At 37.7% G+C, this 17,752-nt stretch overlaps 4 protein-coding genes across 4 annotated transcripts; 1 reads left to right on the top strand and 3 right to left on the bottom strand.

Moving 5' to 3' along the window:
* Positions 1-2,230: 2,230 nt before the first annotated feature.
* Positions 2,231-6,108, bottom strand: LOC101314186 (inactive rhomboid protein 1-like). Its single transcript, XM_004300374.1, has 6 exons — positions 5,483-6,108; positions 4,530-4,696; positions 3,744-3,907; positions 3,399-3,658; positions 2,984-3,110; positions 2,231-2,569 (listed from the first exon to the last, which is right to left on the bottom strand). Exons 1-6 carry the CDS (start codon positions 5,809-5,811, stop codon positions 2,447-2,449), a joined length of 1,170 nt encoding a protein of 389 aa, XP_004300422.1. The 5' UTR covers positions 5,812-6,108; the 3' UTR covers positions 2,231-2,446.
* Positions 6,109-8,862: 2,754 nt separating this feature from the next.
* LOC101297158 lies at positions 8,863-11,406 on the bottom strand. Its single transcript, XM_004301737.1, has 5 exons — positions 11,392-11,406; positions 9,610-9,702; positions 9,412-9,507; positions 9,272-9,319; positions 8,863-9,188 (listed from the first exon to the last, which is right to left on the bottom strand). Exons 1-5 carry the CDS (start codon positions 11,404-11,406, stop codon positions 9,090-9,092), a joined length of 351 nt encoding a protein of 116 aa, XP_004301785.1. The 3' UTR covers positions 8,863-9,089.
* On the top strand, positions 10,166-13,104 carry LOC101292023 (putative nuclease HARBI1-like). The gene is made up of 5 exons (XM_004300383.1): positions 10,166-10,569; positions 10,659-10,719; positions 11,448-11,988; positions 12,081-12,306; positions 12,386-13,104. The coding sequence occupies exons 4-5, from the start codon at positions 12,087-12,089 to the stop codon at positions 12,853-12,855; spliced, it is 690 nt and encodes a 229-aa protein (XP_004300431.1). The 5' UTR covers positions 10,166-10,569; positions 10,659-10,719; positions 11,448-11,988; positions 12,081-12,086; the 3' UTR covers positions 12,856-13,104.
* A 1,067-nt stretch (positions 13,105-14,171) lies between these two features.
* On the bottom strand, positions 14,172-17,694 carry LOC101313316 (DEAD-box ATP-dependent RNA helicase 53-like). Its single transcript, XM_004300371.1, has 8 exons — positions 17,332-17,694; positions 17,100-17,194; positions 16,607-17,018; positions 16,142-16,240; positions 15,730-15,954; positions 15,337-15,381; positions 15,186-15,244; positions 14,172-14,672 (listed from the first exon to the last, which is right to left on the bottom strand). The coding sequence occupies exons 1-8, from the start codon at positions 17,641-17,643 to the stop codon at positions 14,516-14,518; spliced, it is 1,404 nt and encodes a 467-aa protein (XP_004300419.1). The 5' UTR covers positions 17,644-17,694; the 3' UTR covers positions 14,172-14,515.
* Positions 17,695-17,752: the final 58 nt, after the last annotated feature.

Below are 17,752 nucleotides of genomic sequence, written 5' to 3' on the forward strand. Positions count from 1 at the left end.
CATGCATAATTGCATTCTAGCAATAGGCTGCATGGTTTGGTGCAGTTCACTTAAGGAAGAAAAATATAGCTTCATAGATTCATGATGAATTCATAAGAATAGGCATCCGGCATTGGTACAAAATGATTGAAGGAGCCCTTACAAGTCGTCCTTTTGCCCTACAAAAGGATGGATCTAGATCCCTTCTGATGGCGCCCAAATTAGAATTTGAGGGAGGGTGTGTGGTGGTAGTTACAAAATTATAATTGAATGATAAGGGATACTTTTAAAATGAATTGAATGAAATTAGGTATTTGAGGAGACATTGCAATCTCTCAATTTATCAATTATATAAAACATGAATGGTTCGGATCATTAGATAAATAGTTTGACAATTTGTAAGACCAGACCGAATGAATTTTAGTTAAATTTTAGACAAAGTTAGTGCTACAATACTAATAATTTCTCGAATACTCGGAGTCGATTTTACGCACCAAGGTGCACTTGCACCATTAATGTATAAGTCATCTAATCGCCGTATACGAATATCGAATGAAGACTAGAGACCTTAAATTCTTTCATCTCATTTTCATTTTTGATCCGATCAAATTAAGCGCTCATAATAAGAGTACCTCTTATTCGATCTCAAGTCCTCACCTCCTGTGTTGGAAACACTTAAGACTATTTTTTTGGGTTTCAATTTTGTTAACGGTATTAGAATACATGCATGATAATGCGATCGACGTTGATGACCGGATTAAAATATTACATATTAGTTGTTCGGTTCATTTACACCTTGGTGCGTAGAAGAATTTTCGTCAAATACTATACTATCTTGTACACACTTAGGAGTCTAGCTTTCCTTTAATCTTGGGAAGCATATATGGTCCTATATATGTCCCCCTTTCAAGAGAATTCGATTGGGAAGCAATCTAAACCAAACAAACATCTATGATCATTTTAATTCTGATGCTCAAGTTCGCATGCATGGGATCATCAATATCATTGATATGGTTGGAAGCAGGGACCAAAATAATTCCCAAACGTACAATAACCTACTCCAATTCTAATGCATGCCTACCCTAATTGTTGGACCTTTACGCAATCTATCTCCAAGAATAAAGCCACAAGTTTCTCAACCAAGCAAACGGAGATCGAATCATATCATATCTAAAAGACCAAGCAACGACCTTTTTATCATCTTTGGTTTCTTCTACTAAAACATCAACATTTGCAGGTGCTGCACCATCACTATGTCTCTGTCCAAAACCCTCAATTCATATGGCCCCGGAATTTTTCTTTCTTATTCTTTTCAGATTGACAAAGTAGTCGGGTTCTTGCTCAAAGCTAGCTTGACCAACTACCACACCAACCAACTTAACTGCCTCTTGTTATTATATATGCTACACCGTACCCAAAAGAAGTCGAGATATTAACTAAAGGATTCTGGCCAGCCTCCTAATTGATTAATGGTCTTCAATTGTGCTTGTTGATGATTTGATTAAGATTGTAGAGTTAAAGGGGAGTCGATCACCTAACGCGCGCATGAAATTTTCCAGAAGACAGATCCATGGACAAAGAAGATAAACTGTCAGCTCTTATTCATTTGGAAATTCTGAAAGTAATAATGAGCAAAATTGATTCTTCCCCAACTTTACCAAAGTTTCCGGGTTTCAATCAACTAATAATTTAGTTGGTTGATGTAGTTAACTAAGTAAATGAAACTAATGATGAACTTCAGGGAAGTGCTGCGAGTGAGGTAGCCATTAATAGACTCGACGAGAATTACAGATATGAATAGTAAGTTACATAGTAGCAGTGGAAAGGCTAGAAATCTTGAATTGGATATGAGAACTTGATTCTTCGCCTAGGATGAAACTCGTGCTTACTTGAAAATTTGCCGGGCCGGGCGCGTCACCGCCACACGCCGATGAGGGCGGTGAGATCGCCGCTGGGAAAGTCAGGGGATAGTGGTCGCCGAAAGAGGACGAGCTGCTCACTCGGCTGGTCACCCAGTTTGGCGCCAGAAACTGGAGAGTCATCGCCAGAGGAATTCCGGGCCGCTCCGGCAAGTTTGGCCGGCTCCGGTGGTGCAATCAGCTCAATCCCGGCGTAAAGCGCGAGAAAAAAAAAAATTTGAACCAAAATTAATGTGCTTTAGAATTGGCCCTACCATTATGTAACTAAACATTGGGCCACTAAGAAGCTTTATCCACAAGGCTATGGCAGTACACAGCGTTCAAATTGTTTCCATTGCTAATTGGGCAGCATGTTTCAGCAAGAGGACCATAACTGAGAATATGAGACGTAAAAGAGGAGGGAGGGAGTAAAAGAATGAAAAGAATATATTAAAAAAGAAAACCATTGCTAGGGGAACACACATGATTATTCTCTACAGGTATAAAAGATGGAATCACATCAATTAGCATTAACTCTATCATCTCTTGCATCTGTATGTATATGTATGTCAACTGCACAGCTCCGTACATAGCTGCTGAATCCGGGAAGGGCTGCTATCTTCCAACGAATACGTGCTGGTTTTCCCATTGCTTGAGCAAGTCACATTCAGTTGATTTCCGAGCTGGTTCGTCTGCAAGATTGGTGAATAGATGCATATACAGAACCATGTATCAGTACAATATTAGTTTGCAGCAACATAGATGACATAAACAGAAACTTAATTCGGGAAACAAACTTAAGGCTAGAAGCTTAAAAACAATGTGGATGATGGAGCATAGCAACGGGTGAGTTGAGGAGCTCCGATGGGCTAGATGGACAATTAATATCTCATAACTTTAGTAGAATGGACACAAGCAGTGAGAACCTTTTCAATCCATTTCTTAAATTCAAAAAGTTTAATAAAACTAAAACAGGCTTCATCTGGTTTGATAATCTTCAGTTTTTCATTGTATTGGCACATCACTTTAATAAGCGACTACTTTTATTTGTCAAATAATATGGTAAAAGTAATGAGTCGGAAGAAAATTAGTGCAGCAACAATTACCAGACACTCAATTTGGTGTGGCTTGCACTTCCATTTGGAGGTTGGGACACAGCTTAAATAATGACACCAGGAACAGTACTCATTCAGATTGACTCCTCTTAGGAGATAAATTAGGCCAAGAGTAAAACTGTCAAAAATCAGAAGACTACTGTCAGAAAATTCTTATATCTACTGGTTTTAGGCACCTAAGATGAGAATGAATTTCCATTTCCAATAAAGAAAGAAAATAAAGAACATGACCTAGTATCATCAAGGTGACCAACTAGTATTAGACATAAAGAAACATAGTTATGAAGGTTGTCAAGTTCTCCGATTTGATCATAAGACACACTCATTACATATGCTGTAAAATTGTCATTAAAGTAGTTACGGTACAGGAAGCGAAACAATCAATAACAGGGATTCAGATGCTTACCCAACAATCAGTAGTATCAGGGAGATAACCCACAATACATACTGATAGGTCTTATATTTAGATCTAACTGGAGTTGTAATATGTCCAGGGGGAGCATTCCTTTGGTTAACCCATTTAAACTGGGGCCGGATCAGAAACACAAATCCAAGGAGAAATCCAGAAACAAATCCTCCAATATGAGCAAAGTTGTCCACATGTGGAAGAATACCCACTGCTAAATTAATTATGATGATGAAAATGAGAGTAAGCAATGCCGCTAACTGCACATAAAAATCTGAAACTGTAAGAATGAGGGTAGTCCATACCAAAGAGGTGCAATATTTAGCTTGTAGAAACTTCATTTACCTTGTTTGCATATATTGTCCAGTTTGATATAAGCTCTGAAAGCATGCTTCCAAGTAAACCAAAAAGTGCACCAGAAGCACCAACAGAAATACCACCGTCAATAAAAAGAGCTGAGAGTAAACTCCCGCCAAAACCAGAGATGACATAAACCAACCCAATTCGGACTGCAGAAGAATAAATCAGAAACCATTAAATTTTCAAACCAAGCGATGTCATAAACAGTTCTGCATAATTTTACATACTAATCCATCATTTTCCATTACTTAATATGACTGCTTCATACAAATTGCATAACGGAACATTTCAAGTTATAGAGGCAATCTATTTACAGGTAAGCTGACACTTTCCATGTTCCGTGACCAATACCAGAAAAAAAGATAAATGACACGCCAGTGTTTGTTTCAGCACTTTATTCTGTGTCTAAACTAAATTTTGAAAAGCCTGAAAAGCCACAAACATGAAAAGGTTTCTCATGAACCACATATTAGGTGTATCACTTCTCTTCTTTCTCACGCACTGCAGCTTTGTTTTATATGGAAACCTATCAACATAGTTTTGCAGGATATTATGCAACCCGCGCTATATGACCACTGCTCTAATGATTTCATTTTAAGAACTTCATGCCCTACAAATCTAGAGCTGCAGATCATTCTCAAGCCAAGTATCAAAAGTTGTTTGTATTATTGCTTTATAATTCTGTCTTCTGCTTTGTGTTTCGCTACCAACTTATAAATTCAACTACAAATGCATTACACCACATGTCACGATAAAAAATCAGATGCATACCAAACCCAAATTCTTGCTCAAGCCGAATGCCAATAAATACAAGACTCAGCATATTGGCCAGTATATGGAAAACTCCAGCATGTAGCCACATACAGGAGAGCAACCGCCATGCCTGATGGTGGCCATGGATCATTTTCTGCACTTCTAGAGCACCCATCTTGTCTAATCTGAAGAATGAAAGCACATAAGTAGAAGTCAGATACATACCCTTTTCTTCTGATTACAACAAACTTTAGCAGTTGAGGCATATTACAATGATAACATTAAACAGCCTCTCGTCAACAAGTCATAAACTTTCAAATAGTGCAAGCAGCTTTAACTTCTTACTAAAGAGATTAAGAATCAAGCAGGACATGCTGATCTTTATGTGGCATATCTATAGCTCTTATTGTCAAACAGAAGACAAGTCTTCCTCAAACAGCTTTTGATGTTTCACACACAAAATATTTGACGAAGGCATGCCCCTTGTTAGTTTTTACTAGAGACATTGAGATTCAACAGTTTCATACAATCATCCTATTCATTCTGTTTATGGCCTCACATGGCAAGTAAATGTCAACCAAACAGGAAAAATTATTGAAAACACTTTGTCAAAATATAGAGTAATACTGACAATTGGCTCAAACATATAAGTTGAAGGAACATTTTGACTGACCCAGCAAGCAAAGCCAGGCAAACCATGAGTCCTATTAACATAATCTCCAACAGTTTCACACAGTTGATGACTATCACTATAAACAACCAATCCAAGCCTCCACATCATAATTCCACAAAATCTCATATGCACTAGTATCATCAACAACTAAAACAACCCAATTAACAATCCTCATCACTCATCCAGAAGCAAAACACAAACCCAATTAAATCCCACAACATACATTTCATTTCAAACTACCAATACCAACATAACAAAAAACTTAAAAAAGAAAAAAGAAAAAAGTGGGAAACTTTACGTGGATGAAGATGGACCCAGAAGTGGGTTTTCTTTGAAGGGCTGAAACGAAAAGCGACCCAGAAACCTTGCAATGCACTTATCAGAGTTCTTGGGGCAATTATTCAGAAACATGGTCACCACAAAAACCACAATGTTGGCCACCACAAAACACGGCACCAGCCACGATTTCCACCTCTTGAACGGCCTGTAGACTTCGCTGAAGGTCCTCGCCGGAGCCGGCGCCGGTACCGGAGACTGGCCCGCCGGGTGGACCATGTTGTCACCCCGCCGTGGAGTGACCACCTTTATCTCTATCTCCGTCGGAGGAGGTTGCTGCCGTCTCTCCATTGCAATCTGTTTAAATTTTTCTTCACGTTCTGCTCTGAAATCAGTGATCTTGATTCAGACCCGGAAAACCCATTTGGGCCATGAAACAATATCAGGGATCAAAATGTGGGATTCAGATAGAAATGGGATTTGGATTTCTTGGCGTTTTTGGGGTATAAAGTTGGTTGCTTTCTTGAATAAAAATGATGGCTTTGTAGGTGGGGGAGTTGGTTTAGTCTCACAAGTCACAACAAGAGACTATTTAGCTTGAGATTCAAGGTTTTTCTGGATTTGGATTAATGTTTAAGAGAGTGGTGGGAATTTTGGTTTGGTGAGAATTGCAGGAAGTGGTGGGATTTGGATGAACACAGAGGTGTGTGTTTGTGTTTGTTTTTGATGTTGCAGTAGAAGCCGGAAGGGGAAGGTTCTTTCCTTTTTACACCGCCAGCATTGTAGTTATGCCAATTGTCCATTTCATAAAGCTACCAAATTTATTGTTTCCGATTTGCTGTTAACGTACGGAAATGTTTTTTGGCACACGGAATTGGCAGTCAATTATTACACCATATCTTTCTTTTTGGTGTAAAGTTTGTAAAGTTACTGCACAATAGGTCTCTGCTTTTTTTCTGTTTTGTTTTTAACGAGAGCTAAATTACATAATTCAGTAATTTCGTTTTCAGAACTCATAGAAATCGGAGTAGAATATACTATGCGGCTCCTCGGATAATTTTTTTTCTTTCTCTAGTTATTTTCATGTAAGTTTAAGTCGTGTCACTCGTGTGGTTATAGAATACGTCTATAATTTTCACAAGCTCACATCACACAATAGTTGATTGATGGATATTAGTGTCGAACTGTTGGTGAGAAACCACTACTGTTTGATACATGTGTGTGTGTATATATATATATATGATTTTTTTACTATACATATGTGTATAACATACATCAAGCCGTGAGTCGTTCGATTGTCTTGAATTTTGAATTGTTAAACAATCAGATGATTTAAGACTTGATGTATGTCATACAAATATGTATAACAGCCGAACCCACGTATATATAGCAAAAGAGTGTTATCAATAAATCTAGAAACACATAATTTAGTGGTTGGAAATGTGTCCAGTTTGAACAATTTTCATGTTATTCGCAAGATTTGAGATATGACTATGATAGAAGCTAGTAACTTACGTTGGTACATTGATCTTCCTTTATTTGGTGACAGATAACGTGATGATATGAAAGAGTTTATATGTTTTGGCAAAAGAGAAAAGAGAGTTAATATTCGGTTAAGTCGTGTCTACCTCGATGCCAATGGCCAACCATATATTTTGCCATAGTAATCAACCACTTCATTTGAATGACGTGATGCTCTCTCCTTCAAGATGACTCATAAATCATAACGCTTGAAGAATCCCATGAGGCACCAATTAAACATTTCTCTTTGTTTTTTCGGTTGACAATGTTAGAGTACCTTAAAGACTTTTTGTACCTAATAGATAATCTCTTGGCGCATGTGAAATTCTCTAACTATATATTATAGTACAATTGTCGATCACTTTGACAGCTTTGATGTTCAATCCTAAGTTAGAGAGCATACCCAAATAGGTAAGAACAACTAGGCCACACAGAGTGGTTAAAGAGATTTACTTATTGGCTTGAACAAACAACCTCATATGAGAGACAAGAGAGTTTAACCAACTAGCTGATTGAATTATCTTTCCAAAGGACAAAAAAGAGTGAGGAATTTGATGAGAACCGCATCCATTCGAAGGTACTCTCTATTTATTACAATGTATATCAATCGTATAAAATTTTACGTGAGTATATATAGTTATGTATCAAAATGAACAAATTTACGTATGATATAGTTTCTAGTTTCTTAACTAGTTGCATTAACATTTAATCAAATTTTAAACAAACATATGGAAATTCATCAAACTGATGATCATTTAAAAAAGAAGTTAAAGGTAGGATGATCCAAATTATCCAAAACCTTGCCATCACGCAATTACTTGGCAAATTCTATGAGCTAGCTAGCTAGCTATTCGATCTATTAAGCAAACTTTGCAAGCATTTGACACTTGTCAAAATTGTGTAATGGCTCTATACCTGATCATAGTTTAGGAGCAAACAAAGCAAGAGATCTACTGAGCAATTGAGGAGTACGCCATCAGTTTTTGTTCATCATCTCCATCATTTCCAACTTTTAATTTCCAACTTTTTCCATCATTCCATTCAGATGAAGACATGGTCCTTCACATCGCTGCAGGCTCAAGGTGATGGAACATTAACAAAGAGGGGGCTTGTATACCAAGTTTGTTTTAATTAACTCTATATGGAACGTAGTGCTCGCAACTGCGTATGTAGTACTAGGATTTATATATGTTGGAACCAGGAATGGAAAAAGGGGTAGGCTAATCATCATTTGTGTTATTTGTATTGGGCGAAGGCCAAAAAAAATTTTGGGCCCTGTTTCCGTTTTGGATCCGGATCCTCTCTGAGCATTTTTCTCTCCTAACCTACCCAAGCTTTTCATAAGATATTGGCATGTGTCCGGGCTTAATCTAATGGCCTATAATGATAGTTTTCCCTTGGATTTTTTCCGGGAGATAGTTTTCCACTTTTCCCTTGCTATTCGTCTCAGTCTTCTACTCTTCTTCTTCTTCTTCTTCCAGATTGCCTGCATAAGTTAATCAACAGATCTCTATCACTTTTTGGATCCACTTTTTTAATTTCCAAATCTTTAAGAAGTATAATTATGTTACGGGCTCTGGTTTATTTGAAATGTGGGGTGGATAGAATCAATTTCAAAAGGGTTTGAATTGGGGATTTGTGGATTTTCTTCTTCCAGCTGGGTCTGCTCTCTTGTTTGATCTGTATCTCTTATGCTGACTTGGGAAGCTCGAACAATAAGATGAGATTAAGCTACGTTTAGTCTTTGCTTGGGTTCTCTATAGTATCCATCCAATTCTACTACCTTTGTTGTCTGTGGTTCCCAGAATTTCCACTATTCTCAAGCTCCATGTTGTTGAGTAGTAGAAACTAATCTTTACCTTCATTTCCTGGTGCTTTACCATGTAATAGGTCTCAGGCTTTCGATATGGTTCACATCTTATCACAGAAGAAGAAGAAGAAGAAGGAGAGAGAGAAGAGAGAGAGATATATGATTATGATGATGAATACGACAAAAATATAGAGGGTTTTTCTGTAAAGTCACCAATTTTTGTTGTTGTGGAGGTATGTAGACCAGGGGAAAAGCTGCTGTACCGGACGGTATAGCATACCGTCCGGATCTGTGCCGTTTAACAGGGGGGGTGTGGGGGTGGGGGGTGGGGTAGGAGGGAGATCGTGCGGTGGAAAACCGGCCGGCATGCTATGCCGGTCGGTACAGCAGAAATTTCCTGTAGACCATTCGATATAAGACCCCGCCAGAATTTAAAAATATGACCCATCAAAATCACAACATAACAGTAACAATACTTACTGAAGCTGAACAGTAGATATCATCACAGCCCGTCAATTCTCTAATCCCCTGGAATTACAAATCATGTAATAAGAAGTGTTAGAGAAAAATTCATTGGAACAATCGTCTTTTCTTCTTAAACGTGGATCACTATTACGCACCTTAACAGAACGAGTGAGCGATTTCAGCCGTTTACAGTACTGTTCCTGCATGTACACAACACCCAAATTAAGCGTCGCATTCCTCAAATGATTCTCCTCGCAATAAATGATATAAATTTTAATGAGTTTGATCAGTTTCCAGAAAAAGGTCTACATATATGTACTACACGCATGGAAGAAAATGTATACAAAGCCAACCTTCTTGATCCCATACATCGAGCAAAGCCCACCTTCTTGAAATCCTATCTCGATGAATTCATGCTGCTTGCCATTCAGTGCTAGATCTATTGCCTGAAAAACAAATGAACAAAAAGTAGACAAATAAGTATCTGTTGCACGGATGTAAGGTATCAAATAAAACAAACTGAAGAGCTTTTCATTATGAATCATGTCTATATATAGGGTCCGGATCAAGGGATACCATATTTTACATAAAATTTGACACATCTTATGAACCATTAGATTTTAAAATGTTCAATGACTCAGATTTATTATTTAAATGATGTCAACACAAGTCAAGTGATGTGGAAATTACATGGGATTACACAATTTCAATATAAGATTAAATTCTATTAGGATAAAAACACCACAAAATTAAAATTTGGAGAATCAAAATAAGAAAAAAAATATAAAATCGAAGAACAGTATAAGAACGACCACTATTCTTATCAATATTGTATCGTAAACGATCACAAGAGAAAAAAAAAATAGGTGATCCTTGTGGCATCAATAAGACAAGCATTGTACCAAAAAATGAGATATGTGGAATTAGCTTTGAAGGCTTGTAGAGACTCGTAGAAAAACTTTGATCAAATTTCCGTGTGTTTGGATAGACCCAAATACCGTGGAATTTAAAAGAAATTGGGTATTTCCCGATCATTTCCTCAAAATCTCCTGTTTGGATAACTCTTCCATGAAATATGCAATTCTTAAGGGAAAAAATCAGGGGAATTGGAGGTGGAGATTCCCGACTTCAATTCCATCAAAAATAGGCGTTTTTTCTCAATTCCTTGCAAGCGGGAGATCGGCTTTTCCATCGCGCCAAAACCCTCAAACATGGCGGTAAAATTTCATCCCATATCAGTATATACAGAGCTGCAACTACAAGCGAGCCTTCCAACGTTGAACCCTAAAAATTGCTCTCAGTGAATATCACTGGTAAGTCGAATGATTTGCTTGATTATCATTATTTTTTTGTCTCCCAAAGTATTTTGCCACGTTTTAAGATCTGCCATTGTTTCTTACAGGGTAGTTCCTTGACGGTTAGTTGTCTACTCAGAGAAGCTCGGTTCTGCAGTTTTCATTAAGGTTAGATTTCAACAGTTGTTTTTTTTTTGGATACAAGATTTCAACAGCATGTAGCTGCATTTATAATATTGGTAATTCAATCTGGTACCTTAAATAAAAGGGTGATAGTGATTGTGTGGTAATACAGCAAGTTACAGTTTATCTGCAAATTATTTGATGACATACTAATACAGCAAGCTGAAGAAGAAAGATTATAGAATATATAATGATATAAGAGCTTCATTGATTAATTTGACAACTGGGTTTGCTTTACATCTCTGATATTGTATTAATTCAAGATTAGTATCCTCAGTAATACTAATTATGCTGCTAGTGGGAGATCAAATATCATTTCAGAAAGAGAGAGGATCATATATAGGACAGAGCTTACATTCCATTGAGTAAGCAAGACGTGGTCATATGCCCAATTTTATTTGAATAGCCCAACCTTGTGGATTTCACAAGCATAAAGTTTCTAATGTTTATAAAGTTTCTGATGTTCATATATAAGTTTCTAATGTTTCATATATATGTGGCTGTGAGCTATAAAGTTTTTTATGTTTTTATATAAGTTTATGATGTTATTAGTATATCGATCATCTTCTGATGTTTATACATCTCTTTCCTATTTTCTGCTGCCAAGAGCTTAATGCTCTTGCTGCTTGAATGCAATATATACATGTATATACCTACATTCTGCCTATTCATCTTTCTTTTCTACTGTGTAAATTTTACTCATGTTTAAACAGATATGACAATTATGGGTGTTGATGACATGTTGATAAGATTGAAACGAAAGCGTTTGATAGAAGAAGAGGAATGTCAAAAAAGAATGAAACTTGTTATTGGTGCCACAATATCTGTCATTGCTTTAACAATAGAGTGGTATCATATGACTTTTTTTTGTTAAAGAGCCTTCACGTGATTGGGATCAAAAAAGACGATCTTACTTGAACCGTTTGTATGATGGAAGAGAGGTAGATTGCATTGAGCAACTACGGGTCAGCAAGAGCACATTTAGAAGGTTATGTGAGATTCTACAAGGAAATGGTGGGTTAATACGTACAAGAAATGTATTTATTGAAGAAATCAGTAGCTATATTTCTGGATATACTTGCTAATAATGTGAAGTACAGAAAAATTGGTTTTCTGTATTATCGTTCTAAGGAAACTGTTAGTCGGCAATTCCATAACGTTTTGTATGCGATGATGAGAATAAGTAAGGAATAATTCAAGTTGCACTCATCTGACATCGGCAGTTCAGAAAAAGAGAAGTGGAAATGGTTTGAGGTAATTCTTTGACTTTTGAAAGTATGTCATTTCATATTTTGATTTTGCTCTTACTTGTTTTTCATTTTTTTATTCTTTTATCTTGTATATAGAATTGTATGGAAGCACTTGATGGAACTCACATTCCAGTGACTGTGTCAGCTGAAGAAAGACTGAGATACCGCAATAGAAAGGGTGATATTTCTACTAACGTCTTGGGAGTTTGTGTCCCTGATTTAAAATTTATATATGTATTGCCTGGATGGGAATGTTCTGCTTCTGATGCTCGTGTTTTACGAGATGCTCTACGTAGAAATAATCGGCTTCATGCTCCAAGAGGTAATTTGCTACACCAAGTTTAATTCAAATAAAAATCCAAGTTTAGTGAGCTTCTAATATCTTACATTTCTTAGTGTAGATAAATACTTTTTGGTGGATGTGGGATATACTAATGGACCTGGTTTTTTAGCTCCATATCGAGGAACTAGATATCATCATTTAAACGAATGGACAGAGAATAGACCTCGAAATGCCAAAGAGTTGTATAATCTTCGCTATTCAGTTGCAAGGAATGTAATTGAACGGTCATTTGGGTTGTTAAAAAAGCGTTGGAGTATAATGCGTACTCCATCCTTTTTCGACATCAAAACACAAGTTAGGATTATTAATGCTTGTTGTGTTTTGCATAATTATATCCAAATTGAGCAAGCTAGTGATCCTGTTCTTGAAGATCAAGATTCAAGGTTTTTAGCAGATGTTGATCAAGAGATATTAAACCGTGCAACGTCAAAGGGTCCTTCAAATGATCGGATTACATGCGTTCAACCTACTGAGCAGTGGACAAATTTTCGTGATGCATTTGCATTGAAGATGTTCCAAGATTATTAAGTGCGACATGCTGCAAATCCATGAGTGCCACATACTAACAGAAAAAAAAACATTTTTTTTCCTTCTCAAAATGTTGTTTACTATTTGCAAGAACCTTGGCTGAATTTACATTGTTGTTGGAATTTCTTTTGAATTTCATTAAAACAGAAATTATCCAAACACCAAAATTTGTAATTCTTGTCATTTTAAAAAATTTATACCATGAAATCCAAACAACGGATTTCTCAATTAATGAAATTTAAATTGGTGAAATCTGAATTCCTAGAAATTTTAAATTTCTTTGAAATTCAAAGCATCTCATCCAAACACAAAGGCTTGATGATGGAGGGAGTTGAATTCTTCTTTTCTTCTGGGTTTTAAAGTACATGAACCCTATATTCATATGAAAGGTTAAACCTTGAACCGTAAAAAACGATTATTTTGTTGTTATCTATTTACATCAAGTTATATTGAAGATCGACATAATCCAATTAGATTGGTACAAATATTCATAGTAATCTTCTTCAACATATTGATAAAAAGAACCGCAGTCGTTCTTATACTGTTCTTCTTCTTCCTTTTCTTTTTTTATCTCTCTTTTTAGTTCTTGTTGATAGATTCTCCAAATTTTATTTTGTGGTGTTTTTTTTTTCTAATAGAATTTTATCTTATATTGAGAATATGTAATGTCATGTAATTTCCACATCACTTAATGTAGTGTCGCTATCATTTAAACAATAAATTTGAGCCATTGAACATTTTAGAATCTAAAAGCTCACAAGATGTATCAAATTTTGCCTTAGCATATAGGGCTAACGGCTGACCAAGATAAAAGAAGACATATCAAAATGAAAACGATGAGATCAACAAGTTCTGATTTTAAGTAGCAGTAGGAGCAGTAATAAACCATGAGCTTTAGCTAGCTACACCCGTGATACAGGTTCTGAGTTTTAGTAGTAGAAAACTAGCAAGTGCTGCCATTGAAATTTCAAGCTGAAAATCTAAAGTTGATATGCTTGAAATACAATAGACCAAAAAACAAGACATGCTTGAAATACTGCTCCCCTCAACTTGATAGTTCTCACATAATATCGACGTCTGAGCCTGAATCATCTGAGCCCGAGTCAAACCCAAACCTAAACCTTGACCTAGCAGTGCTTTTGGTTGAGTCATCTGAGCTGCTTGAGGAATCCGAGCTGCTAGAGGCCGATGAGGATGAGGAGCTGCTAGAGGATGAGGAGCTGCTAGAGGATGACGATGAGGAATTTGAGTTGTCAGAGTCAGACTCATTCTCCAAGTCCAACTCCTCTACCCCTACTTGTACAGGCTCTACCTCCAGAGGAGGCACGTCTGACTCTGAATCCAAGCTGCTAGAGGATGACGATGAGGAATTTGAGTTGTCAGAGTCAGACTCATTCTCCATGTCCTCTACCCCTACTTGTACAGGCTCTACCTCCAGAGGAGGCGCGTCCTCTACCCCTACTTGTACAAGCTCTATCTCCAGAGGAGGCGCGTCTGACTCTGAATCCGAGCTTCCAGAGGGCGAGGCATCCAAATTTTCCTCCACAGACTTTACCTCTCCACGCTCTATCTCCATATCTTCTTCCTCATCAATATCTTCTTCCTGTTCCTCTTCCGCTTCAGAGGCCTTCTGTCTTTTATTCTGCATTTCAGTTGCATCCTAGTGCAGCCTCTTTCTGTTCATCCTCTCCTCCTGAGCTTCTTGCTCCTCCTCCTCCTCCTCCTGGCGAAAAAGCTTTTTAATCTCATAAGACACTTCCTCACTGGGAGTCATACTCTCCTCCTTGGGTGAACCAGGTTCAGAACTTGTAGAAAACCTATTGAGCAGGAAAAAAGAAAAAGAATTGAAGAAAAAATCCAAGGAATCCAAGGCAAATAAAAACATGCATTAGACTCAATAAGCATGAGTAACATCGGTTGCATTACTGTCATATCAATTGCTCCTTAGCTATGTCTGCCTTTTCTTCTTTGTATAATACGGTGAAATTTGCACAAAAGTCTAGTTGCCCAGTAAATAGTGATTACAACGGTCACACACTAATAAAAAATAAGACTCACACACTACATGATGCAATACACCTAGGCATTCAGGCAACTAAGTGGAAAACTAGTGGTACCACTAAATGATAGGTGAAGAACTTTACATGCAAACTCTGTTGTCATTGCACAGTAAATAGCATATAAAACATATACTGTTACTAACCACTCACTAAGCATCACCTTGTATAAAAATTTATAAGAGAAATGGTTCAAGATTCACCATTGTTAAGGGCGCATTGGTTTTTTTTGTCATTCACCTCTTTGTTTTCTTTGTAGACCAAAATACATACCTGCAGAATCTTGCAGCAGATGGACTCACAAAAGTACTAGTGCCCGTCAGTCTAATCCCCTGGAATAACAAATCATGTAATCAGAGATATTACAGAAAAATTCATTAGAACAATTGTCTTTTCTTCTTAAATGTAGATCACTATTACGCACCTTAACAGAACGAGTGAGCCATTTCAGCTGTTTACGAGATTGTTCCTGCATGTACACAACACCCAAATTAAGCGTCACCCAAATAAAGAGCTTTTCATGCATATATATGCATATGCACAGATTACTATTCATCCTGCAACACCTATAAATCATTTTACATGTCAACAACGATACAAATTATGTCGGTAGAAACCTGAGTCCTTTATTTGCCTACATAACAATACGGGTCTGGCTAGATAGAATTTCAAAGCTATCATGAGTTCATGACATCATTCATAATAAAATGAAGGAAAAGATGTTCATATGTAAAACTATATTAATAACTAATGACACGGATGGTTCCTAGATTTAACATTTAACTCAATGGGAGGAGAATAGAGAAAGAAAACTCACTAGATCAACATTGGGCACATCAATCCCACGAGCAGCAACATCAGTGGCAACCAAAATATTGAAACGCCCATCTCGGAAACCCGAAAGTGTCCTTTCTCTCTGCTGTTGTGAAATGTCCCGATGCAAAGACTCACAGTTGTACTGTCTTCCCACGGCAGATGCCAATCGATCAGCATCACCTTTTGTCTGAGTGAAAACAATGCACTTTCCTCCATTTGCATGTTCCTAACAAATACATATCCAGGGTGAGGGAAGCCATATGTGGGAAGCGTAAGACCAAGAATTAATGAACTTCCTCAAACACATGCAAATAGAATAATGGAATCAAAGATTACAAGGGAAAAAGAATATTAATATAAAAGCAGTCATCCTTGAAACATAGCAGAAAATGATAAAGTTATGTATCACTTACTGTTATCAGTCGTCTAATAATTGATGCTTTTCCAGACGAGCCTGCAGCAATTGAGTAGAGGGAAATTCCATCTGCCAATTTCTGATCAGACTCCCCAACCTAAAGCAGATGGAAGTTTGTTAATTTTCTTACACTGAAAATCTAAAATAAATGGGAACTGTGCATCCTATAAACCCTACATATTCACATCCAAGCCAGATCATAACATAGCAGATTTCTCATGTTACACACTCGCACTAGATTTTTCAAAGTAAAATCTCACCAAAACATAAAATTGACAAGTTGATGATACAATTCTCCAGTGATGCAATGACCAAAATAAAAAATCAATTTCCATCATATGAAATCACTAAACAGCTTGTTGCTGTCAGTTAAGTGATGTCATTGCTAGTGCTCTGACCCTAAGTAACGGATGCTAATCACGGGCTAAGTCAGAACATACTACAACCAAAATGCAAGACTTACAAGATCAATAACCGCCGGATTTGTTAGGCAGTTTCTTGTAAGATTTTTAATCCAAGCAGGCATTGTTGCAGAGAACATCAAGGTCTGGCGTTTCTCAGGTAGCCTCTCCAATATTATCTCCACGTCCTCCTGAAATCCCACTTGAAGCATCTGATCAGCTTCATCAAGAACAACAAACCGAATTTCCGATAGATTCAAAACACCCCTCTTGATAAGATCAATCACACGGTCAGGTGTGCCAATCACCACATCAACACCATGGTCAAGCTGGCCCATCTGCCTTCCAATCGGCATAACACCATAAACACAAACCGTATCCAAACTCGGTGCTGCCTCATAGAACTCCTTGTCGACTTGCTTGGCAAGCTCCCTTGTCGGAGCCAACACCAAAGCCAAAGGATTCCTCCCGCGCCTGTATAACAAAAGTTCAAGTTAACTCCAATAACGAAATCTACAACTAATATAATAAAGGAGTGTGACTGAAGAAACAAACCCATGTTTGGCATTGTACTCAAGAGTTTTCCCAGTTCCGGTTGTAGCTCGACCAATCATATCACGGCCTTGCATTGCAGGATCCAACACAGCTCTCTACACAACACAAAAACCCCCAATACTAAAATCAAGAGACCCGAAAAAAGTTTCCAGATTTAAACACTTTCTTACTTCCTGATCATTCTCATCAAAATGAACAGAGCAATAAATTGGGGAAATGAGGACTAAATTACCTGAATGGGGAAAAGCTTGGTGATCACCTTCTTGGCCAAAGCTGACACAATCTTCTTATCAAACCCTAGCTTCGAAATCTCGAGCCCCTCGTCGCCGCTCGCCAGGTCGTACTGGGAGGAGGCGCTCAGCAAAGTCGGCGATTTCGCCTGAAAGTTGCCAAGTGGAAACCCGTGACCGCTGACGTCGGCTGTTGCCGGAATCAGGTGGCGGGGTTGGAATGGGAGGCGGCGGTTGAGGGTTTCGATGGCGGCGAGGTTGCGCGCCATCGTGGTTGTTCGCCGGAGCATGATGCTCCTCATCATTTTGAGCATGGTTCGGGGTTTAGGGTTTAAAGGGCTTGTTGAGTGAGATATTTTGGTTGTGCTGTGACTTGTGAAAGAGTGAATGGCCGAAATCCTCTCGTCGACGACGATCAGAGAG

Source organism: Fragaria vesca, linkage group LG5, assembly GCF_000184155.1.
Source record: "Fragaria vesca subsp. vesca linkage group LG5, FraVesHawaii_1.0, whole genome shotgun sequence".
NCBI lineage: Eukaryota > Viridiplantae > Streptophyta > Magnoliopsida > Rosales > Rosaceae > Fragaria > Fragaria vesca.